Consider the following 24,461-nt stretch of genomic DNA (forward strand, 5'->3'; position numbering starts at 1 on the left):
AATCATCTGCAAAAACTGATATAGAACTACTGATCCCGTCCTCATTGCTGTTTATGAATAAATTGAACAAGGTTGGTCCCAGGACTGAGCCTTGGGGGACCCCACTTACCACCTCAGACCAGTCTGAGTATGCGCTATTTATTACCACCCTTTGGACACGCCCTTTTAGCCAGTTCCGTATCCAAGAGCAAACCCTGCGATCGATGCCTGCAGACCTTATTTTATAAATTAAGCACTTGTGGGGAACTGTATCAAACGCCTTAGCGAAATCCAGGTACACCACATCAACTGGTCTCCCCCTATCTAGCTCACAGCTTACCTCCTCATAGAATGTTAAGAGATTGGTTTGACAAGAACGCCCATTTGTAAACCCGTGCTGATTACTGCTGATGATGTTGTTGTCTTTGGCAAACTCTACGATATAGTCCCTTATCAGCCCCTCCAGAAGTTTACATACTATCGATGTCAGACTGACAGGATTATAATTTCCCGGGATATGCCTCTCCTCTGTACCACGTTTGCTTTCCTCCAATCCCCTGGTACATTTCCTGTCATAATACTGTCAGCAAAGATCACGAACAGTGGTCTAGCTATAACCTTACTAAGTTCTTTGAGTACTCTTGGATGTACGCCATCCGGGCCTGGTGATTTATTTGTGTTAATTTTATCCAGCCTTTTCCTGATTTCACCCTCTGTTAGCCATAGCAGCAAGTCCCGTGAATTACTACTAACCATGGTCAATGTACCCCTCCTTTTCATGTGTAAAGACTGACGAGAAAAAGATGTTCAGCACGGTTGCTTTTTCGGTGTCCTCTGTAGCCATCCTCCCATCATCGTTAATTATGTGTGCAACATGCTCTGCCCTAGTTTTTTTGCTGTTGATATATTTAAAGAATTTCTGTTGTGAGATAACTTTGGGGACAAGCCCTTTCCAGTCCGGCTGGCCCCTATATACATGCTCATACTGCTCCCAAAACCGATCCAGTGACTCTGGATGCACAAATGACAAATCATATTCATAGGAACCTGCCGGACTGATAACAGCATAAATATCCTCTGCCTTAAATCCCATGGCTAGGATCCTATCCACAACCACTTTCCTGATAGATGGAATACCTCCTTCTTCCCACCTGAGCTGTACTGCATTCCTGCGTTTAAAGCAAGAAGGTGTGTAATGTGAAAGTCCCACAACTGGCTCCCGTCTAGCAGCAGCATGAACTTGTCCCGATAAAGCCCTAGCATAGCTCTTACCCGGAACAGATGGCATAGAATTAAGGGTTTTAGACACATTTAGTGGCGGTCTAGGAACCTCTGCAATCAGGTTTGGTAAATTACCCACTACCTAATCCTCGCCTCCAGCACTGCAGTCCCGCTCACCATAGTCCCACAAGTACCAGAATTACCAGCAGTCCTGTTATTAGGTAAAATCTTCTGTTTAGAAAAAACACCAGCAGTCTTAGCGTTCATGTGGCACTCCTGCCCTGCGGTTTTTGTGTCAATATGGCACTCCTGCTCTGCGGTTTTAGTGTCCATGTGGGACATCTGCTCCATGTTCTCACAGACAACAGGAACTTCTTTGTTTGACTTCTCGGCATTTCCTCCTGCATTCTTTGCTGATTTCAAGGATCCATTGACAGATGCAATCTTGTCCGTGGCAGCAATCACAGAAAAGTCCTCCACACACTGAGACAGATTCTCCATAGACACTACTTCACCAGCATTTTTCTGAACTGAAACATTGGAACACACCGCTGCTTTCCTTCAGAGAGGCCACCAACTTCTCCTGCCTTTTTTATGCCTCCTCCAGAGACTTCAGCTTGGAGTCTTTGCTCTTAGTGCTCCCGGTGTAAAGATTTATTTTTCCTGAAATCTGCTTATAGGAAAGCAAGTTTCGGTTCCTCCTTCGTAATACAGTGAAGTCTATTCACCACTCTATCCTGGAAGGCTGGTAAGGACTCCCCTTGCATAGAGACAAGCCCATGATCCATTGCAGCTTGAGCACATGGTGTAGGCCTCAGACCCTCTGTAGAGCCTCCACCTTTGTCCTCCCCCACCCACTGCATGGTGATGGGTAGAAGCCAGTAGGAGAGCTCCTAGGCTTGATGTTTCCTCCAGCTGAGACCAAAACAGAGTGAGCCAGCAGCACCTTGCCGAACAGCACCATCTGGTGGAGAGACTGATGTAACTGGCTCAGTGTTCTCTGTGCAGCACTGCGGTATATGTTAGAGCTATATAAATGTATAATAATAGTGTGTGTAGCACCCTCCTAGGTAGGTGCTAGGCAAAGCATATGTGTGGCCCTATTCTGCTTATCAGGGGGGCCTGATTTGTTAGTCTGTCACATGCTTCCAGGTGTGACCTGTTGAGTCTGGGGAGTCTCCCCACTGTATCCAAACAGGGACCTTGTTGTACAGTGGAGGAAACCTAGCCAATAGCACATCAGGGTTTATGACTGTCCCAGTGGGTGGGCATTGCTGCAATGCATCCTGGGATTGGGAATAAATCTTGAGTGGGCATGTGACAGGGTGTCTTTTGGCGGGAGCAAAGTCCCAGGAGGAGGTGGACGGCTGTCACTCCTCTTGCTGAAGTGAGGAAGGTGGTCCAGGCAGTCGGCCTAGGGACCAGGGGTTGAGCTGTGCTGCAGAAGGATCCAGTGTGGTGACCAATTGGAGCTGCTGGGCAGAATACTTCTGGAAAAACAGTATCGTGAGTACTCAAGAATCTGCCCAGGGGTCTGCCTAAGAGAGGGGACCACCCCAGAGGGGTCAAAGGGATCCAGAAGTCAGCTAACCAAGAGTGATACAGTAAAAGGGGGGGGGGGCAAGTTGTCAAGCCGTGAAGATTAGGGGGGTAAAGGGGGCGCCAGGAAGGGCCCTGAAGTTGCTCAGCAGTACGGTCTACTTTAAAGTATAGCTACCTCAGGACTCATTCACAGCCAAGGGCAAAGTGAAGCAGCGGCCTAGCTGTGACTAGCTCAATCAGCATTAACCAGCTTCAATCAGCATTTTCTGTATTGTCCCTGCCTATTGTGCATAGTTCAGTTGGAGTATCCCACCCATCCCTTCTCCTATCCAAGTTCCCAATAAAAACCAGAGAAACTGGACTGGTCCTTGTGTGAGTTAAAAACACTTGGAAACATGTCAGAATGTTCTATTGTTGCTAATGGTAACCCAGGGGAACCCACACTCAGCAACTCCCATGGGAGTAGTGCTACATGTGTGACTGTGGGGGGGACATCAAAGTGTAAGCTCCTCTAGTGCAGAGGTTGATGTAAATATTCTGGAAGTAGAAAAGACAATGACCGCTCCCTGTCTCAGGGTTTTGGGCTAAGAGTCGGTTGTTGGATCCTTGTTGTTGGCCCTTTGTGGTACCACCCTTGTAAAAGGTTACATTCAATGTTTTTTAATTCTTCTATTGAAAGGTCAGCACACACGTCCCTAAAATCCCCAAACAGCCTCTGATGATTGAGCCTCCACTACATCCCTTCCTGAGACAGTTTGGTCATGACAGTGACATCACGGAACATGTGACATCATCCAGTCCTCTCCCTCCAATCAGAACTTCTTCAGAGAGAGATCAAGACACTACCATGGGGCAGAATCTGGAATCCAGCAGAATGCATGAATTATCAGAGGAGGAGATGAATTTTGGCTCTAAACCAGCCGTTGAGTCTGTCTTCATGACGCAGGTCAGTGCGGAATGTGTGAACTCATGTGCCTCCTAACACAAGGTCAAATTTACACATTTTAACTCCCTTGGTGTGCCAACATTACAGAATTATATTTAATATATGGAGCTATAGGAGCTTCATTTAGTGGTCTTTTGTAAGCCAGACTGCAAGCAGCATTTTTGCTGGACGCCAATCAAAAGATACCAATTACAGGAAAAGTAGGTTGGGGAGTGTATTGTGTACAAATGCCTGACCCTGAAAACTGTCTCTTATCTTCTGGGAAAGGATTGGGAGGTGGGGTGTCATGATGGCTATTAAAGCAGTGGTGGAACTACCAGAGTGGCAAAGATCGCTCTGCAACCGGGCCCTGGCGTTCCACGACTGTCGGGGGGGTCAACGGGGTTGGTGGCCCCAGGGCTCTGAGCTAAGAGCATCTTTATCATACAGCTCAGAGCCTTCACTAACAGTTCCCCCTCCCTCCTCCCTCGCATGGATGGCAGAGGAGAGAGACGATCTGCTCCTTCCCCTCCCTTCGCTCTCCTCCTGTGTGCACCGTGGGAGGTGTGAAGTTTAGTAGCTGAATGGCCAAATTTGTGTGAGGGAGGAGGAACTGTCAGTGCAGGCTCTGGGCTGTATGAAAGAGATGCTCTCCACTCAGAGTCCTGCTGAAGAGGCACTGACAGGTGGTACTGACAGGTAGTACTGAGAGGTGGTACTGATAGGTGGTACTGATGGGCAGCACTGATGAGCACTGATATGTGGCACTGATAGGCAGCACCGAAGGACACAGATAGGTGGCATTGATGCGCACTGATAGGCAGCACTGATGGGCACTGACAAGCAGCATTGATGAACACTGATGAGTAGCACCGATAGGCAGCACTGATGGGCACTGATAGGTTGCAATGATAGGCGGCACTGATGGGTGTCACTGATGGGCAGCACTGATGGGCACTGATAGGCAGTACTGATAGGCTGCACTGATGGGCCTACACCAATAATCAGAGTACTAATGATCAGTTCCCTGATTATTAGCGTAAACAATTTACTGACAGTCTTGTCGGTTAGACAGACACAGGGTGGGAGGACAGGACTACCGATAACTGGCAAGTCTGTTTACATGTGATTAACTGATCACATGGTAAAGGGCCACTATGATTGGCCCTTTACCGTGATCTAACACAGCAGTCAGAGCATGCTGTATGCGCGCCCCAGGAGGCATGCGGGAGGTACGTTTCCTAGAGGATGTCCATGGTGCCCTTCCAGAACTGGAAGCCCGGGGCTCGGATGGAAGGGGGGGGGGGGGTCAGGGGGCCCTGAAGGTTCTAGTTACGCTTCTGTGTCGAAAGTTTATTATGAAATAAAATGTTTTTTTCACTATACAGGTGGACGATCTGTTGGATCACCCGCACTGCACCAGTTCAGGGACCACCCATGAGGAACAAGATGTAAATATCAACCAGAACCTAGAACATACGGAGATTCCAGAGAAGTTTCGGGGCTATGAGGAGTTCTATGACGTGAAGACTGACCCTGATTTTATAGAACCAATCGGTGAGTTTACACCTGCATTACATGACTCTGATCTGGTTCACTCCAACCCTCTACAATGGAGCATTGGCTGCTCTCACCATCACTGGGGGTCATTGTATCTTTCTGCTCACTTTTTTTTTTTTTTTTCAAATATTTTTACTAAACCTTTTTAAAGTTTACAGAATATTTCTTGTTTTGAAGACAGAACCAATAAGGACATGATGTAATATTATGTATGGGCAGCACAGTGGAGCACTGAAGACCCTAGTGCCGTTCAAATTCCATCCTGGACACTATCAATATGAAGTCTGCAAACAGGTTTAAGAAGTGAAGTGATATACAGTATATCCTGTGGGGGGACAATGGAGTTGAGTGGCTGGAGGGTCTAGTGTGGGGAGTCTGAGATCAAAAATACATAGCACAGTAAAGCCTTAATCCCAGAACCCCTTGGGGCACAAGGCTCCTGACAAGGGTGGGGTATTCTAGTCCAGTGGTCACCAACCTTTCGGATCTCCCAGACCACTAAACTCACAATTTTGAATCCCGTAGACCACTAACGTGAATTTTACACACAATGCTGCGCCTCTCTGCCCCCTCCCCCTGGATCACACTGCTGCCTTATACACACAATGCTGCGCCTCTCTGCCCCCCTCCCCCTGGATCACACTGCTGCCTTATACACACAATGCTGCGCCTCTCTGCCCCCCTCCCCCTGGATCACACTGCTGCCTTATACACACAATGCTGTGCCTCTCTGCCCCCCTCCCCCTGGATCACACTGCTGCCTTATACACACAATGCTGCGCCTCTCTGCCCCCCTCCCCCTGGATCACACTGCTGATTTATACACACAATGCTGCGCCTCTCTGCCCCCCTCCCCCTGGATCACACTGCTGCCTTATACACACAATGCTGTGCCTCTCTGCCCCCCTCCCCCTGGATCACACTGCTGCCTTATACACACAATGCTGCGCCTCTCTGCCCCCGTCTTCCTGGATCACACTGCTGCCTTATACACACAATGCTGCGCCTCTCTGCCCCCCTCCCCCTGGATCACACTGCTGCCTTATACACACAATGCTCTGGCTCTCTGCCCCTTCCCCCTGGATCACACTGCTAATTTATACACACAATGCTCTGGCTCTCTGCCCCCTCCCCCCCCCCCCTTGGATCACACTGCTGCCTTATGCACACAATAGTCTGCCCCCCCCCCCCCACTCTGCATCACACTGCTGCCTTACACAGACTCATCATGTGATCCCCCCCCCCCCCCTTTCCAGCCAAGCTCTGAGCTCCCTCCAGTGGCGTAGCGTGGGGGGTGCAGGGGGGGCCGGCCGCACCGGGCGCAACATCTGGGGGGGCGCATCCGCAGTGTCACTCTTTCTGTCTGACTCTGACATACACAGTTCACACACTGTCTGCGGCTGCCTCCATCTTTAGGCTGGGAGATGTCCAGCGCAGCCGCCCTATGGCTGAAAATGGCGGGGCGGGGCTGGACTATGCCTCACCTATCCATTGGTGTAGGGAAGGGTGGCGTTGCAAGCCAAGCCCCGCCTATACCGCCTCTCCTCACTGCTCAGTCAGTTTAGCAGCGAGTGAGTCAGCAGCCTGGCGCTGTCACAGAGTGGGTTTTTTTAATCACCTGATTAGAGCCAGAGGCTCTAATAGGCTTAAAAAAAGGGTGGACCTGGGGCGCAGAGCAGTGCGCCCTGAGCCCACCCATTGTGTGACAATAGCAAATGAAAATTCGCTATTGTCACATGGATCCTCCTCCTGGCCAATCAGGAAGCAGGTCCGAGACCCGCTTCCTGATTGGCTGAAAGGCGAACGCATGCCATTGGACGAGGAGGAGGCGGGAGGACTCAAAGAGATGCGGGGAACTGAGGAGAAGCTGCCGCTGCAGGTAAGTCTCTCTGCATTGAAAGGGGGCACGCTGGTCATTCTGCATTGAAAGGGGGCACGCTGGTCATTCTGCATTGAACGGGGGCTCGCTGGTCATTCTGCATTGAACGGGGGCTCGTTGGTCATTCTGCATTGAATGGGGGCACGATGGTCTCTCTGCATTGGAAGGGGGCTCGCTGGTCATACTGCATTGAAAGGGGGCACACTGGTCATTCTGCATTGAAAGGGGGCACGGCACGCTGGTCACTCTGCATTGAAAGGGGGCACGCTGGTCATTCAAACTTGTATTTAGATGCATTTTATTTTAATTACATCAGTATTTTCATAACAAACAATACATGTGCTTAGGGGGTAAGGGTTTCTTTAACTAATCTAGTGGAAGAGACTCGAGTGCTAAAATCCCGCGGGTTAGGGGGGCGCAAATTACTTGCCTTGCCCCGGGTGCTGACAACCCACGCTACGCCACTGGCTCCCTCCCACAGTCTGTGTTTAGCGCTGCCATTGGAAGTCCCCTCTTTCTGCTGTTTACCATTTTTACCAATATTGCTAAATTTTGGGTTGTCTGCAGAAAAGTTTTAGAGGAGGAATGTTCCAATGGGGACACTAGTTCTGGTGATATGGGGGTCCCCAAGGAATTCCCTTAATTTGCAGGGATTTCCTCTCACTTCCTCTTTGGCTATGAGATGGGAAGTGGAGGGAAATCTCTGCAATGGGACAGAGATGGTGAAACAAAATCTGACCGGGGTATAACCCTCCCCTACTTTATTCAAAATAAAAAATCTTTTTTTGCCTATAGCTTTTTTTTAACCCTCTTTTTTGTATTGTAATTGCATTGTCTCTATTTATAATATAAAACACTGCGCAAACTGTTGGTGCTATATAAATCTTGTATAATAACTTGTGGAGTTATTCTCTGTTATGAGATCAAAAGAATAAAAGAGAAATTAAGGGGGGGGGGGGGTAATCAATAAAAAAAGACAAGAGCGGTCAAAGCTGGGGGTCCATAGGTGGTAGCAGAGCAGTAAAAGCTGGGGGGTCCATAGGTAGGGGCAGAGCAATCAAAGCTGGGGGGTCCATAGGTGGGGGCAAAGCAGTCAAAGCTGGGGGGTCCATAGGTGGGGGCAGAGCAGTCAAAACTGGGAGGTGCAAAGGTGGGGGCAGAGCAGTCAAAGCTGGGGGGTCCATAGGTTGGGGGAAGAGCAGTCAAAGCTGGGGGGGTCCATAGGTGGGGGATAGCAGTCAAAGCTAAGGGGGTCCATAGCTGGGGGCATAGCTGTCAAAGCTGGGGGGTCCATGGGTGGGGGCAGAGCAGTCAAAGCTGGGGGGTCCATAGGTGAGCCACAGCAGTCAAAGAAAGGGGGGGTCGATGGGTGGGGTCAGAGCAGTCAAAGCTGGGGAGTCCATAGGTGGGGGCAGAGCAGTCAAAGCTGGGGGGTCCATGGATGGGGGCAGAGCAGTTAAAGCTTGGGGGGGGTCCATAGGTGGAGGCACAGCAGTCAAAGATAGGGGGGTCGATGGGTGGGGTCAGAGCAGTCAAAGCTGGGAAGCCCATAGGTGGGGGCAGAGCAATCAAAGCTGGGGGGTCCATAGGTGGGGGCAGAGCAGTCAAAGCTGGGGGGTCCACAGATGGGGGCAGGGCCTCTGGGTAGACATGGCATATTAGTGAGGTACAATTAAAGGATGAAGGTAGAAAGTGTTCCGTCTACAACATCCAGATGCGTTGGAACTTTTTCTAGCTTATCCTGTAACCCTGTTAGCTTTGTGATTGCTCATCTTTCCTTTTGTGGCCATATGCTTTGTGACCACTCGTACCTAGAATCAACACCAATCCCTAACAAGTATATTCTTACCGAAAAACCAACTGCAAGGGATAATTATTTTAGTTGCCTGGAGTTGAGCTTTAATGATACAATGCTGGTTCTCTGGTATCTTCACTAATTGGGCCCATTTCCATCCCCCAGGCCCCATAGCCATTGTGTGAGCTGCTATGGCCATTGTTACTCTACTGGGAAGATAATCATTCAAAGCATTTTGAGACGTTTGGCTGTGAAGAGTGGTGGGATCTGCTGTAGAATGGGATCCTTACTGAAGCTGCTCTGTGTATTACAGGTATACAGAACAATGTCCGCGCTCTGGAGTACGCACTGAGACGCCTGCATGTGTCCCAGGACTGTAAGCCCAGACTGAGCAGCAATCAGAAGCCGTACATCCCTCCGGAAAGCCAGGTAATCTCTGCCAATCCACTGAATGTGTTTAATGAGCCACAACCTGTCACCAGCGCTCCATATCCTGCTCTAGTAACCTTCTCACTGCTACCACCATAGCAGCCTGTTTTATTTTTTTGTAGAAGTGATCCAAGTGTACCAAAGTGGTACAGAACGCCCCCCTCTGGTCCCCGGGCTCACCTGATGAAGTCAGTGTATACCCCCAACGAAGCCGTAGTGTATACCCTGACGAAACCACAGTGTAAAACCCCAATGAAGCCATAGTATATACACCTGACTTTAACCAGTGTATACCCTGACAAAGCCACAGTATTTGCCCTTGACGAAGCTACAGAGTATACCCCTAACGGGGTCATAGTGTATACCCCGATAAAGCCACAGTATGTACCCCTGACGAAGCTACAGTGTATATCCCACGACGAAGCCACAGCGTTTACCCCTGACGAAGCCACAGCGTTTACCCCTGAGGAAGCCACAGCGTATACCCCCGATGAAGCCACAGCGTATACTCCCGACGAAGACACAGCGTATACCCCAGACAAATCCACAGCGTATACCCCTAACAGAGCCACAGTGTATACCCCTAACAGAGCCACAGTGTATACCCCTGATAAAGCCACAGTGTAAACCCCCGATGAAGCCACAGTATGTTCCCCTCATGAAGCCACAGTATATAAACCTGACTCAGCCACAGTCTATACTCGTAAGCAGTGTGTACCCCTGAGAAAGCCACAGTGTGTACCCCTGACAAAGCCACAGTGTGCACCCCTGACAAAGCCACAGTGTGCACCCCTGACAAAGCCACAGTGTGCACCCCTGACAAAGCCACAGACAGCAGCGTAACACGTAGGGTTTATTGTACAAGAATTTGATCATTTTTTTAAGATGATGGGGATGGTGATGTGATGGCTTCCAATCAGAGAACACTTTGAATTCAGAGTACACTTTGCATTTTCTCAATGAAAGCAAAGTGTTCTCTGTGTTCACTGAGGAGCAGGTTGGCTGCTCCAGGTGTGACCTGGAGCTAGTAAAGATCCTTGTAGTAGTAATGTCTATTTAGTGTGTAGGACTGCCCCCATGGGAGCTGCTTAGATTGGATTCCCCTGGGTTGCCCATAGCAACAGACAATTGAAATTATAGCTTTAGGTCCTCGGCTCAGTCAATGAACAGTCCAGGGGATTTCGTTTTTGTATTTTATTTTGGAACTTGGATGGGAGAAGGGATGAGTGGGATACTCCAACTAGCAACTATGCACAACTTGAGGACAACTATCTGAGGTGTGTGTGGCAAGGCCGCCGCTTCACTTTGCCACTGAGGTGAAGATTTGAATGATGAACAGTACTTTAAGCTTATCTTCAGGGTCTATCTTGGTACCCTCTTTCTGACCCACTGTGTGTGTGCTGGCCTTTGTCCACTGACTTTTCCTGGAGTGGTCCCCTTCCTGGGCAGACCCTTGGCAAGCTCCATGGTACTCACGGACACTGTTTTTCGCAGGAATCTCTGCCACTGCTCCACTGTCAGTTTCCACAGGACCTCACAGCTCAGCCTCACACTTCTGGTCCACTAGGCCGACTGCCTGTGACCACTTCCTCTCTGACAGGAGGAGAGACAGCTGTCACCCTCCTCCTGGGACTCTGCTTCCCGCCAAAGACACCCTGTCACATGTGCCCTAGGCTTTTATGACCAATCCCAGGATGCACCACTGCAGTGCCCTCCCACCGGGACAGCCACAAAAGCCTGTGTGTCACTTGCTAGGTTTCCTCCACTGTCCAACAGGCAGGGCCGGTGCTTCCACTAGGCAAACTAGGCAGCCGCCTAGGGCGCATTGCCACCTAGGGGCGCAGCCAGGAGTCGGCACTCTCTCTCCATCATGAATGATTATTGTGAGCTGAGGGGAGAGGTGGCGGTAGGGGAGGAAGAAGGGACAGAGAAAGATGCCAGGTGTCTTGGGCAGTGCGGAACTATCAGGCTCTGGCTTTCCACCACTGTTGGAGGGGTCCCAAGAGGCAGGAATGGAGCCCACCAGAGTGCTGCCTGCATGATGATCCTCTTCAGCTGGAGCTGAACGGCCTTAACCCCAGGCAGGAAGTGACTCTCTGCACTGAGCTGGTAGGCAGCCCTTCATTTCCCTGGGTCGGTATTAAGCAGGGAGTGGAGGAGAGCTGAACCTGAGCCGGAGCTCGGCACTGGGGGGTGGAACCTTTACTGGGGCAGAAGTGATGAGGCACCGGAATGGTCTGAGGATGTTGGTGATGAAGGAGGTGTTGGTGATGAAGGACATGCGGAGCTCCCTGACTGCTGCTTCTCCCTCCACCAGGAGCCGGTTGGAGCTGTGGTGAGCACTGTGGTCCAGGAGAGAAGTGTCCTGGGAGAAGGAATCAGCAGGATCACAGTGAAGGAGGGCAGAGTGGGGGCCACTCTCTTCATACCGCCCAGTTAGTGTCCCCAGAACAGGGGATCGGGGTCCCTGGGTGTTACATGGAGCATCCCTGGTATGAAAGGGAATCGGGGTCACCAGGTGTGCCATGGAGAATCAGAGTCACCAGGTGTGACATGGAGGATAGGGGTCACCGGGTATAACAGGAGTTCAGGGTCACCAGGTGTGCCATGAGTAATTTGGGTCCCTGGGTGTGCCATGGGGGATTGGGGTCCCCAAGTGTGACACGGAGGAACATCAGGGTCCCCAGGTGTGACATGAAGGAACATCAGGGTCCCCAACTGTGACATTGAAAAACATCAGGGTCTGACGTAGAGGAACATTGGGGTCACTGAGTATGACAGCATGACATGGAGGAACACGGGGTCTCTGGGTGTGACATGGAGGAACATCAGGGACAGTGGGTATGACAGCATGACATGGAGGAATATTGGGGTCCAAGGGTGTGACATGAAAAAACATCAAAGTCCCTGGGTGTGACACGGAGGGACATTAGGGTCCCCGAGTGTGACCTGGAGGAATATGGGGGGTCACTGGGTATGAAAGCATAACATGAAGGAACCATCAGATCAGGGTCACTGGGTATGACATAGAGGAGTTTTTAACCCCTTTCCTTTTTTTTTTGGGGGGGGGGGCGGAAGTAGCTGGTCTTGCCTAGGGCGTAAAATAGTCTAGCACCGGCCCTGCCAACAGGCTCCCCTATTGGATACAATGGGGACACTCCCTCAGACCAAGTGAATCACACCTGGACACGTGTACACAGGCATAACAAGAAATCCTGCTCCGTGATAAGCAGAAGAACAATTAAATGCTTTTATCTAGCACCTGACTAGGAGGGTGCTACAAGTGATTTCCAGCTTGCATGTTTTACGTGGTAAAATGAAGCCGAGGGCTTTGAACTTATGTACTAAAACATCACATTGTTTTGTCTCCTTTTTTTTCTTTTCTTGCAAGCTTAAGAAAGAGCTTCATCCAGTATCCTGGAAGAGTAAGAAAGAGGTCTTTGCAGATGTCCTAATGAGTATGAGAGAACAGCGCCATCTAGTGGAGGTTCCTCTGGGTAGGTAGCACATCTGGTTCTTGTCTTTCCACACTTCATCCATAACTAAAAAAATACATTTTCATTGATCTATTGGTTTCTTCTTTTTCTTGGGACTCTCCTGGCGAGATCCCTGGTGGGATCTCTTGGTCTGATTCCCTGCTGTGCCCATTATGACCGACTTCCACCATCCCTGCACTGAAATCCTGTTTCTGCACACCTGCCGTGCCTGTGAGGCTCTAGGGAGCGAGCGCGTGTGCGCCGCTGGAGGCGTGCTCCTGCTCGCTCACGGACCCCCCCCCCCCCCCGTGCGCGTGAGTGGCGGACCCGATGTCCGCGGGTCACTCGCGATCGTCGGTTACACCGGGAGAAAGGCAGGCGGCTAATGTAAACAAAGCCGCCTGTCATTCTTCCCTGTGTAAGAATAGTGATCATACGGTCCTGCTATGTAGGATCGTAGATCTCTGCTGTTACATCACAAGCCACATCCAATCACAGTTAGAAGCACGCCCCTAGGGACACACTTAACCCCTCCTTCTCAAATAAAGTTAACCCCTTCCCTGCCAGTGTCATTTTTACAGTAACAGTGCATATGTATAGCACTGATCACTGTATTAATGTCACCGGTAACCCCAAAAGTGTCAAAAATGTCAGTCACGGGTCCGATCTGTCCGCCGCAATGTCGCAGTCCCACAAAATCGCACATCGCCGCCATTACTCGTTAAAAAAAAACAATAAAAATGACAGAAATCTTTCCCTTAGTTAGTAAACGCAATAACTTTTGCGCAAACCAATGAAAATACGCTTTTGCGATTTTTTTTACCAAACATATGTAGCAGAAAACAAATTGGCCGAAAATGTTAAGAAATTTTGATTTTTACATTTTTTTTTGGGGGGAATTTCATAAAAAAAAAATGTGAAAAATATTGTTATTTTTGCAAAATTGTCGCTCTTTTTTTGTTTATAGCGCATGATCAAAAAATCGCACAGGTGATCAAATACCACCAAAAGAAAGCTCTGTTTGTGGGGGAAAAAAGCACGTCAAGTTCGTTTATGTACAGCGTAGCACGACCGTGCAATTGTCCACTAAAGTCACGCAGTGCCGAATCGCAAAATAGGCCCTGGTCAGGAAGGGGGTAAAATCTTCCGGGGCTTAAGTGGTTAAGAGTCAGGCATTCCAAAACGAATATTTTAGTTGTTTTATAGATGTTGGAAAGTTAGAGTATGTCTAAAGCCAAAAAATGTTATTGTACTTTTTTCAGTTTTGGATGGATTACAGAATGGTTAGACCCCCCCCCCCCTCCTTTCTTTTTCTCCCATCTGTGTCCCATTATTGACAAAACAGGAAGAGAGAAGACATCCCTCCAAAGTGACTGAGATCCCCTACTGGAGAGTTGTTGTTGGAAAAAGTTTCCCCACTGGGGGTTTTGTATTTTGGTGACTTGTGTCAGGAGTTCCCACCATCCCTGTGCTGAGTTCCCAGGTCTGTACACCTGCTGTGCCCATTATGAGGGGTTCCCACCATCCCTGTGCTGAGTTCCCAGGTCTGTACACCTGCTGTGCCCATTATGAGGAGTTCCCACCATCCCTGTGCTTAGTTCCCTGGTCTGTACACCTGCCGTGCCCAATATGAGGGGTTCCCACCATCCTTGTGCTGAGTTCCCGGGTCTATACACCTGCTGTGCCCATTATGAGGGGTTCCCACCATCTCTGTGCTCAGTTCCCAGGTCTGTACACCTGCTGTACCCATTATGAGGGGTTCCCACCATCCCTGTGCTGAGTTCCCAGGTCTGTACACCTGCTGTGCCCATTATGAGGAGTTCCCACCATCCCTGTGCTTAGTTCCCTGGTCTGTACACCTGCCGTGCCCAATATGAGGGGTTCCCACCATCCTTGTGCTGAGTTCCCGGGTCTATACACCTGCTGTGCCCATTATGAGGGGTTCCCACCATCCCTGTGCTGAGTTCCCAGGTCTGTACACCTGCTGTGCCCATTATGAGGAGCTCCCACCATCCCTATGCTGAGTTCCTGGGTCTGTACACCTGCTGTGCCCATTATGAGGGGTTCCCACCATCCCTGTGCTGAGTTCCCGGGTCTGTACACCTGCTGTGCCCATCATGAGGGGTTCCCACCATCCCTGTGCTGAGTTCCCGGGTCTGTACACCTGCTGTGCCCATTATGAGAGGTCCCCACCATCCCTGTGCTGAGTTCCCAGGTCTGTACACCTGCTGTGCCCATTATGAGGGGTTCTCACCATCCCTGTGCTGAGTTCCCGGGTCTGTACACCTCCTGTGCCCATTATGAGGGGTTCCCACCATCCCTGTACTGAGTTCCTGGGTCAGTACACCTGATGTGTCCACTATGAGGAGTTCCCACCATTCCTGTTCTGAGTTCCTGGGTCACTACACCTGCTGTGCCCATTATAAGGGGATACCATCATGGCAATAAGTTATCCCGGATAGTCTGATGGGTTACTCATCCACTTTACCAACTGCTAAGTTTTTCCACCCCTCTCTGCCAAATCCTCCGCTGACTTCCATTCACCCAATAAATATTGTTCAAAATACTAACAACCTACAAAACCATCCGCAACTCCGCCCCAAGCAATATCACCATCTCAAAATATCACCAAAACGGTCCTTTCCGCTTATCCCAAGACCTCCTGCTCTCTAATCAACTCAACCCATGCTCACCTCCAGGACTTCTCCAGAGCCTCTCCCATCCTCTGGAACTCCTTTCCCCAAATCTGTCTATCTCCTACTCATGTCACCTTTAGGTGATCCTTGAAAGCTCATCACTTCAGGAAAGCCTATCCTGCCTCCACTTAAAAACCAAACTACTACATTCTGCACAAATCATTCCCTAGTTAACTTTTGTATCACTTGCCCTTCCCGTTGATTGTAAGCTCTCATGTCCAGGGCCCTCCTAACCTTCTTGCATTGAATTGTATTGTACCTGTACCGTTTTCCTTTATCTGTAAGTCCTGTATAATAATAATATTGTTCCATCCCAGAATCTGCCTTGGAGAAGACTAGAACCAGCAGAGAACACAAAGAGGCGAGGAGTTTGATAAAAGATTTTCATCGGAGGTACGACTTCTTCCAATCCGAAGCCGTGAAATTTGCCGCTGAGCTGGAGGGCGAGCTTAGAGACACGGCCAAGGAACTGTTAGAGGCTCAGAGAAAACTCGGAGACAGAAACATCCAACATGGACCTAGACGTGAACCAAATAGCCCCCCGAAGTGACCACTCTGCATTGTACACCATGAAGGTAGCCATACTGTTGGCTGACCCTCTATGCAGCCATTCCATTGGCTAGGACTTGATAACCTCATTATGATAGGAGACCAGTTCACTGGATAGTGGTTTTATCACCATGACACCTCCATGCTTTCGGGAGAGATGTGTACCGTACATCCAAGAACAAAATGGTACTACGGTATCTTGCAGCTTACCAGTGTTTAGATGTGGTGGCTGTCCTTTTTTTTTACCTGGTGATCCTGCCATTAACACACTTCCTGTCCCAGGGTGACAACGCTTACTCGGTGTACCGTGTCTGTGGAGGAGCAGCGTTGTCACCTTAGGAGATGTTCTGTAGTTCATTGAAGTAGCCTGTGCAGGTCTAATAAGATAACATGTTGACTCACTACAGGAAGGTAGGAGCTTACAAGATTTCTGGTAGGATCAATGGATTTATTATGGGCTTTTTCAACAGATGTCACAAATCTCTTTTAATATTTGATAGCCAAAAAGGGAGCAAATGGGAGAAGCCCAATATTAGGATTTACATAGACTGATCAGCCATACCAGTATGACTACCTACCATAACCCATTGAGGTATGAACTCCACTAGAACCCTGTGTAGTTATACAGTGTCACCACAAGATGGCCCTTGCGGACACTTTTAACCACTTCAATACAGGGCACTTTCACCCCCTTCCTGCCCAGGCCAATTTTCCCCTTTTAGCGCTGTTTTTTCCTTTTTGCTAAACAAATAAAAAAAGACCAAAAAGTTTAAAAAAAAAAAAAAAAAAGTTTTTTTGTTTATGTTATACAATTTTGTAAATAAATAAGTTTTTTCCTGCACTAATGAGACTGCACTGATGGGGTGGCACTGATGGGGTGGCACTGATAGGCGGCACTGATAGGTAGCACAGATATGCAGCATTGGTGGGCACTGATAGGCGGCACTGGTGGGCACTGATAGGCGGCATTGATGGGCACTGATAGGCGGCACTGGTGGGCACTGATCGGCACTGACAGGCGGCACTGGTGGGCAATAATGGGCACTGGTGGGCGACACTGAAAGATGGCAATTATGGGCACTGGTGTGCAGCACTGATAGGGAGGGCACTGGCGGGCAGGACTGATGGGGAGGGCAATGGGGGGCTCCCTGAGCCCTGATTGCCATCCCTGGTGGCCATAGTGGGCATCCCTGGTGGTTCTAGTGGGACCCCCCCCCCCCCAAGGGTCTGCACTGGTAATCAATGATCTGATTACCAGTGCCGACCCCCCCCCCCCCCCCCCCTGTCAGGGGAGCCGCCGATCGGCGCTCCTTTACTCGTGCCTGTCAGGCACAAACTAAGGAAAGCCGATCAACGGCTGTTCCTGTTTACTATGTGACCAGCTGTGATTGGACACGGCTGGTCACATGGTAAAGAGCCTACGTCAGAGGCTCTTTACCGAGATCGGAGATGCAGGGTGTCAGACTGACACCTCGCATCACCGGGGGGCGCCCAGAGCTGTATTATCCTGCCGCCATCATATGACGTCCGGTCAGGATAATACAACCACATTCCCGCTGTCAATCTGTTATAGGGCGGGCGGTAAGTGGTTAAGTATATGTGCCACGTCCCAATTAATCAAATATGGAAAAAGTAGCTATTGCTAGAGGAGTGGACTTTTTCGGCACAGTAATGGACACTAATGTCGTAAAAAAACTGATATTTATTGGTAATTAATTAAAAAAGGTTTTATAGATATACATATATCACAATAATACACATAAATGCATTGTAATCAAGCTAAAAACAGATCATAACATTGCAGTCATGGTGGTGTGGATATCCCTCAAACACCGCTAGAGTTAATGATAATTATATGAAAACCTGAATATTAGCCACTTAAGCCCCGGAAGATTTTACCCCCATTCCGACCAGGGGGTATTTTGCGATTCGGCACTGCGTGACTTTAACGGACAATTGCGCGGTCGTGCGATGCTGTACCTAAACGAATTTGGCGTCCTTTTTTTCCCACAAACAGAGCTTTCTTTTGGTGGTATTTGATCACCTGTGCGATTTTTTGATCACGCGCTATAAACAAAAAAAGAGCGACAATTTTGCAAAAATAGCAATATTTTTCACATTTTTTTATATGAAATTCTCCCCCCAAAAAAATGTAAAAATCTAAATTTTTTAACATTTTCTGTCATTTTGTTTTATGCTACCTATGTTTGGTAAAAAAAAAATCGCCAAAAGCGTATTTTGATTGGTTTGCGCAAAAGTTATCGCGTTTATTAACCACTTAAGGACCGAGCCTATTTTTGACACATTTTGTTCACAAGTTAAAATCAGTATTTTTTCCTAGAAAACAACTTAGAACCCCCAAACATTATATATATTATTTTAGAAAAGACTCTGGAGAATAAAATGTCGGTCATTGCAATCATTTTTGTCACGCGGTATTTGCGCAGCGGTCTATAAAGCGCCATTTTTTTGGAAAAATTTTGAAAAATCACATTTCACTGCATTTAAAAAATACTAAACAGTAAAGTTAGCCCATTTTTTTTGTATATTGTGAAAGAACATGTCACGCCGAGTAAATAGATACCCAACATGTTACGGTTTAAAATTGCGCCCCCCCGTGGGATGTCGACAAACTACGGTCAATAGAGATCTCAATCTGCGACGCTTTAAATTTATTTAACGGTTACCAGTTTAGAGTTAGAGTGTAGCTCTTTTTTTTAAATTATTGCTCACACTCTGGCGATCGCGGCGATACCTCACATGTGTGGTTTGAACAGCGATTTCATTTGCGGCTCGACTTGCGTATACGTTTTTTTTTGTGCGCGAGCTAACGGTGACGGGGGCGGCTAAATTTTTTTTTTTTTTTTTTTCCCATTTATTTTATTTATTTTTTTAACTTTATTACAGTTTTAAAAAAAAAAAAAAAATCTGATCACTTTTATTGCTGTCACAAGCAATGTAAACATCCCTTGTGACAGCAATATGTCGTGACAGGTACACTTTATGGAGGGATCGAGGGTCTAAAAGACCCTAGACCCCTCCACTACACTTCCCTGTATGCAAAATGCCAAAAACGGCGTTTTTGCATACAGCCGATTTTCAAATTTGCCGCCTTTTGCGGCACAGTAACCCGGAAGTGACGTCATGGACGCCGCCTCCGGGTTACGTCAACGGAGCCCCGATCGATGCTGTTTCCGGCATTCATCGGGACTCCATCCCAGCCGGCGGACGCGCCGGCTGGGTGCTCGGGGCTCCCGGTGGGACGGGAGCCCCGAGCAAAGCCACGGAAGGCGGCAGGAGGGGGGGGGACGTCCCCTCCCGCCCCCCCGGGTACCGATCGAGCGGCTCCCGAGCCGCATCGGTCAGTACCGACGGAAAGCCAACCGTCGGCTTCAAACCACGGTACCGGAATGATGCCTCTAGCTAGAGGCATCATCCCGGTACACTACCGCAAAGTTTACTGACGTAGACCTACGTTAGTATGCGGTAAGTGGTTAACAAAGGGAAAGATTTTTGTCATTTTTGTTGTTTTTTTTTTTAACGCGTAATGGCGGCGATCTGCGATTTTTTTTTGCAGTACTGCGACATTGCGGCGGACAGATCGGACCCTTGACTGACATTTTTGGGGTTACCAGTGACATTTCTACAGCAATCAGTGCTATATATATGCACTGTTACTGTAAAAATACACTGGTAGTGAAGGGGTTAACTTTATTTGGGAGGGAGGGACTGTGTGTGTCCCTAGGGGCGTGCTTTCTACTGTGATTGGCTGTGGCTTGAGCTGTAAGGACACTGATCAACGGATCTACATAGTAGATCCATGTGATCAGTGTCTTTACACCGAGGAGAATGACAGGTGGCTTGTTTACACAACAGAAAGGAGTGACATTACGGATGGGATGAGCATGGATTTAGAATCTGTGTGGGTTGAACTCCATAGAGAAGGAGAAAAGGGGAAAGTAATTGTGGGGGTTTGCTATAGGCCACCTAACCAAGGGGAGGAGGTAGAGCTGGAATTTTTAGCACTAATGGGTAAAGTGGCAAAATTGGGATCAGTCATCGTATTGGGGGACTTCAATTACCCCGACATTGACTGGGATGAGGGGACTGCACACTCACAGAAGGCCCGCCTATTCACGGAAACCTTACTGGATAATTACATGTCACAGTTGGTGGATTCCCCTACCAGAGAAAACGCAGTCCTGGATCTATTGCTCACTAATGACCCAGACATAATCTCGGAGGTAGGAGTCCAGGACAACCTGGGCTCTAGCGATCACAGGATGATCACATTTAGTGTAAATAACAACATAACAAGACAAGTGGGGAACATAAGAACCCTAAACTTCAGAAGGGCAAACTTTCCAAAATTGTACTCATTGATGGAAAGGGTAAACTGGGACCAAACCCTGGGATCCCTGACCACAGAGGAAAAATGGGAATGCTTTAGGAACATATTAGGCAAAGGCATCTTGCAGTGCATTCCTATGGGAAATAAATTTAGAAGAGACAAAGCCAAACCTGGCTGGCTAAACTGTAGCGTCATAAAACTTATTAGGGGGAAAAAATTGGCCTTCAAGAAGTATAAATCAGAGGGCACAGTATCGGCTTTCGAGCAATACAAGGAGGCAAATAAGAAAAGTAAACAAGAAATCAAGATGGCTAAAATCAACTTTGAGAGACAAATAGCGGAGGATAGTAAAAAAAACCCAAAGAAATTCTTTAAATATATCAACAGCAAAAAAACTAAGGCAGAGCATATTGCACACATAATTAACAATGATGGGAGGATGGTTACAGAGGACACTGAAAAAGCAACCGTGCTAAATGCTTTTTTCTCGTCAGTCTTTACACAGGAAAAGGAGGGGTACACTGACCATGACTGTATGGTTAGTAGTAATAAACAGGACTTGCCACCATGGCTAACAGAGGGGGAAATCAGGGAAAGGCTGGATAAACTTAACACAAACAAATCACCAGGACCGGATGGCGTACATCCGAGAGTACTCAAGGAACTCAGTAAAGTTATATCGAGACCACTGTTCCTGATCTTTGCTGACAGTATTAGGACAGGAGATGTACCAGGGGATTGGAAGAAAGCTAACGTGATTCCAATATTCAAAAAGGGCCAGAGGCATATCCCGGGAAATTATAGGCCTGTCAGTTTGACATCAGTAGTATGTAAACTTCTGGAGGGGATGATAAGGGACTATATTGTAGAGTTTGCTAAGGACAACAACATCATCAGCAGTAATCAGCACGGGTTTACAAATGGGCGTTCTTGTCAAACCAATCTCCTTACATTCTACGAGGAGGTGAGCTGTGAGCTAGATAGGGGGAGACCAGTGGATGTGGTGTACTTGGATTTCGCTAAGGCGTTTGATACAGTTCCCCACAAGCGCTTAATTTATAAAATAAGGTCTGCAGGTATCGACAGCAGGGTTTGCTCTTGGATACGGAACTGGCGAAAAAGGCGGGTCCAAAGGGTAGTAATAAACAGCGCATACTCAGACTGGTCTGAGGTGGTAAGCGGGGTCCCCCAAGGCTCAGTCCTGGGACCAACCTTGTTCAATTTATTCATAAACAACATTGAGGTCGGGATCAGTAGTTCGATATCAGTTTTTGCAGATGACACAAAATTGGCCAGGGCAATAACTTCACAACATGAAGCAGATATCCTGCAAAATGACCTGGACAAAATAACAGAGTGGGCAACGACATGGCAAATGAGGTTTAACGTGGAGAAGTGTAAGGTTTTGCACTTGGGGACTAAAAACATAAAAACACAATACACGTTAGGAGGGGAGCCCTTGGGGGAATCAAAAATGGAGAAGGATCTGGGAGTCTTGGTTGATGATAGATTAGGAAACAGCATGCAATGTCAAGCGGCAGCTTCCAAAGCCAACAGAATATTAGCATGCATAAAGAAAGGGATGCATTCCAGAGATAAGACTATAATCCTTCCACTTTATAAAACTCTGGTCCGACCGCATCTGGAGTATTCCGTCCAGTTCTGGTCGCCAGTCCTCAGGAGGGATGTGTTGGAGCTGGAGAGAGTCCAGAGAAGGGCAACTAAACTAATTAGGGGATTGGAGGACCTTGACTATGAAGAGCGTCTTCAATCGCTCGATTTATTCTCCCTGGAGAAGAGACGTCTGAGGGGGGACATGATAGCAATTTATAAATATCTTAATGGGGATCCCAGCTTAGAAAAAAAGCTGTTCATTCGAAGGGATTGCATGAGGACTCGAGGGCATACAATGCGATTAGAGGAGAAGCGTTTTAACCTCAGGCAACGCGGGGGGTTCTTTACTGTTAGGGCAACAAGATTGTGGAATTCTCTACCACAAGAGGTGGTTTCTGCGGGTAGTATGGTGGCTTTCAAAAGACTCTTAGACTTACATCTCAAGGATCAGAACATTCAGGGGTATGGGAGATGATTACAGCCACACATACCTACACAGGTTGAACTAGATGGACTATTGTCTTTATTCAACCTCACCTACTATGTAACTATGTAACTATGTAACAAGCTGCCTGACATTCTCCCTCTGCCCCGCCGATCGCCGAGTGGCCGGCGGACATCGGGTCCGCTGGTCACACGCGCGGGGGGGGGGGGGGTCCGTGACCACGCGGGAGCGCGCCTCCGGCGGCGCGCGCTCGCTCCCTAGACCCTCACAAGCAAGCAACGTAGCCCTACGTTAGTTTGCCTGTGAGGGGCTGACCGCCGACGTAGATAGTCGTGCGGCGGTCGGCAAGTGGTTAATAATGGATCATAGTAAATACAGGTATACGTATATCCGGTGTTGAGGGGGCCACTGTAGTATGGATTTCCTCTACATGTTTCGCGTTCAATCTAACGCTTCTTCAGGAGGATGTGATAAATAAAAAAGTTTTTTATAAGATCAATGTCTGGTGTATAAATCCCGATGACAACCGGTCACGGTATAGACTCAAGATTAGACCATTTGTGTTTGCAGTGCTGAATGAATCCAGAGCTATAGTATGCTCTTTGATTAGGGACATTGATTCACATGGAGAGTAGTCAATTTATGCCAGCAATTTTGTATATTTCAGCAACTTGGACACTGGATAGTATATATTTGTCCTGTTCTGTCCAGTGTGGAGTGTAATTACTCCCCCAGGCCTTGGAACATAGGACAGTGTTTGAGCGTTCAATGAAGATGCCAGTATTTATCTGGACATATCTATTATGGTTCCGCAGGACCATCCACGGTACAAAAAACCCCCGCACCTGCGACACTTATGTGCAGCGTTTGCAGGAGTTAGCCTAGTCCCATAGAGCAGAGAAATGGTTGTGTTCCTCTTAGCAGTCAGGCCGGTTGTCATCGGGATTTATACACCAGACATTGATCTTATAAAAAACTTTATCACATCCTCCTGAAGAAGCGTTAGATTGAACACGAAACATGTAGAGGAAATCCATACTACAGTGGCCCCCTCAACACCGGATATATACCTGTATTTACTATGATCCATTATTAACCACTTGCCTTCTGTGCACTTAAACCCCCTTCCCATCCAGACCAATTTTTAGCTTTCAGCGCTCTCACACTTTGAATGACAATTGCGCGGTCATGCTACACTGAACCCATATGAAATTTTTATCATTTTTTTCACACAAATAGAGCTTTCTTTTGGTGGTATGTAATCGCCTCTGGGGTTTTTATTTTTTACAAAAAAAAAGAAAAAAGACAGAAAATTTTGAAAAAAAAAAAGTTTTTCTTATTTTCTGCGAGTAAAGCGAGTAGTAGGCGGCACTGATGAGCACTGATAGGCAGCACTGAGAGGTGGCACTGCTGGGCACTGAGAGGTGGCACTGCTTGCCACTGAGAGGCGGCACTGATAGGCGGCACTGACGGGCACTGGCGCATGGCACTGATGGACACTGACGGGTGGCACTGATGGGCGGCACCATCAGTGCCCACACTCAGTGCCCATAGTGCTGCCAGTCAGTGCTCATCAGTGCCTAGATGAGCAGGCACTGATGGGCACTGACTGGCAGCACTGAGGGCGGGCACTGTGTATGTTTTTCACCTCTAGTAATCAGGGCACTGGTGATCGGTGCCCTGATTACATTCTTCTGTGTCCCCGGCGCTGGGCAGCTCTCCCTCCTTCCTCACACTGCAGTCTCCGTGTGAGGAAGGAGCGCTGGCGATGAGAGATGATCTCATGTTTACATATGAGATCATCTCTCATTGGACAGTCCGATCACGTGGTAAATGGCCGCTGTGATTGGCCATTTACCACGATCTGTGATTGGCTGTGTCCAAGGGACACGGCCAACACAGATTTTCCCCGATGCGCGCTCGTGGGAGCACGCGGGGAGCCTGTGTCTGGGAGGCCGTTTAAAGACGGCCTCCCGAAAATGTGGGTCCGCGCTGCAGCC

General features: G+C 48.4%; 1 protein-coding gene across 1 annotated transcript in view; it reads left to right on the plus strand.

Annotated features, from left to right (window-relative positions):
• XRRA1 (X-ray radiation resistance associated 1) overlaps positions 1-16,210 on the plus strand; it is a 103,333-nt gene extending 87,123 nt beyond the window's left edge. Inside the window, exons 14-18 of the mRNA XM_082247255.1 lie at positions 3,422-3,688; positions 5,056-5,224; positions 9,215-9,330; positions 12,722-12,827; positions 15,820-16,210. Coding sequence (XP_082103381.1) covers positions 3,422-3,688; positions 5,056-5,224; positions 9,215-9,330; positions 12,722-12,827; positions 15,820-16,052 — 891 coding nt within the window. The 3' untranslated portion in view covers positions 16,053-16,210. The remainder of the gene's footprint in view (positions 1-3,421; positions 3,689-5,055; positions 5,225-9,214; positions 9,331-12,721; positions 12,828-15,819) is intronic.
• The last annotated feature ends 8,251 nt before the right edge of the window (positions 16,211-24,461 follow it).

Source organism: Pelophylax lessonae, assembly GCF_965119305.1.
Source record: "Pelophylax lessonae genome assembly, chromosome: 2".
Lineage (NCBI taxonomy): Eukaryota > Metazoa > Chordata > Amphibia > Anura > Ranidae > Pelophylax > Pelophylax lessonae.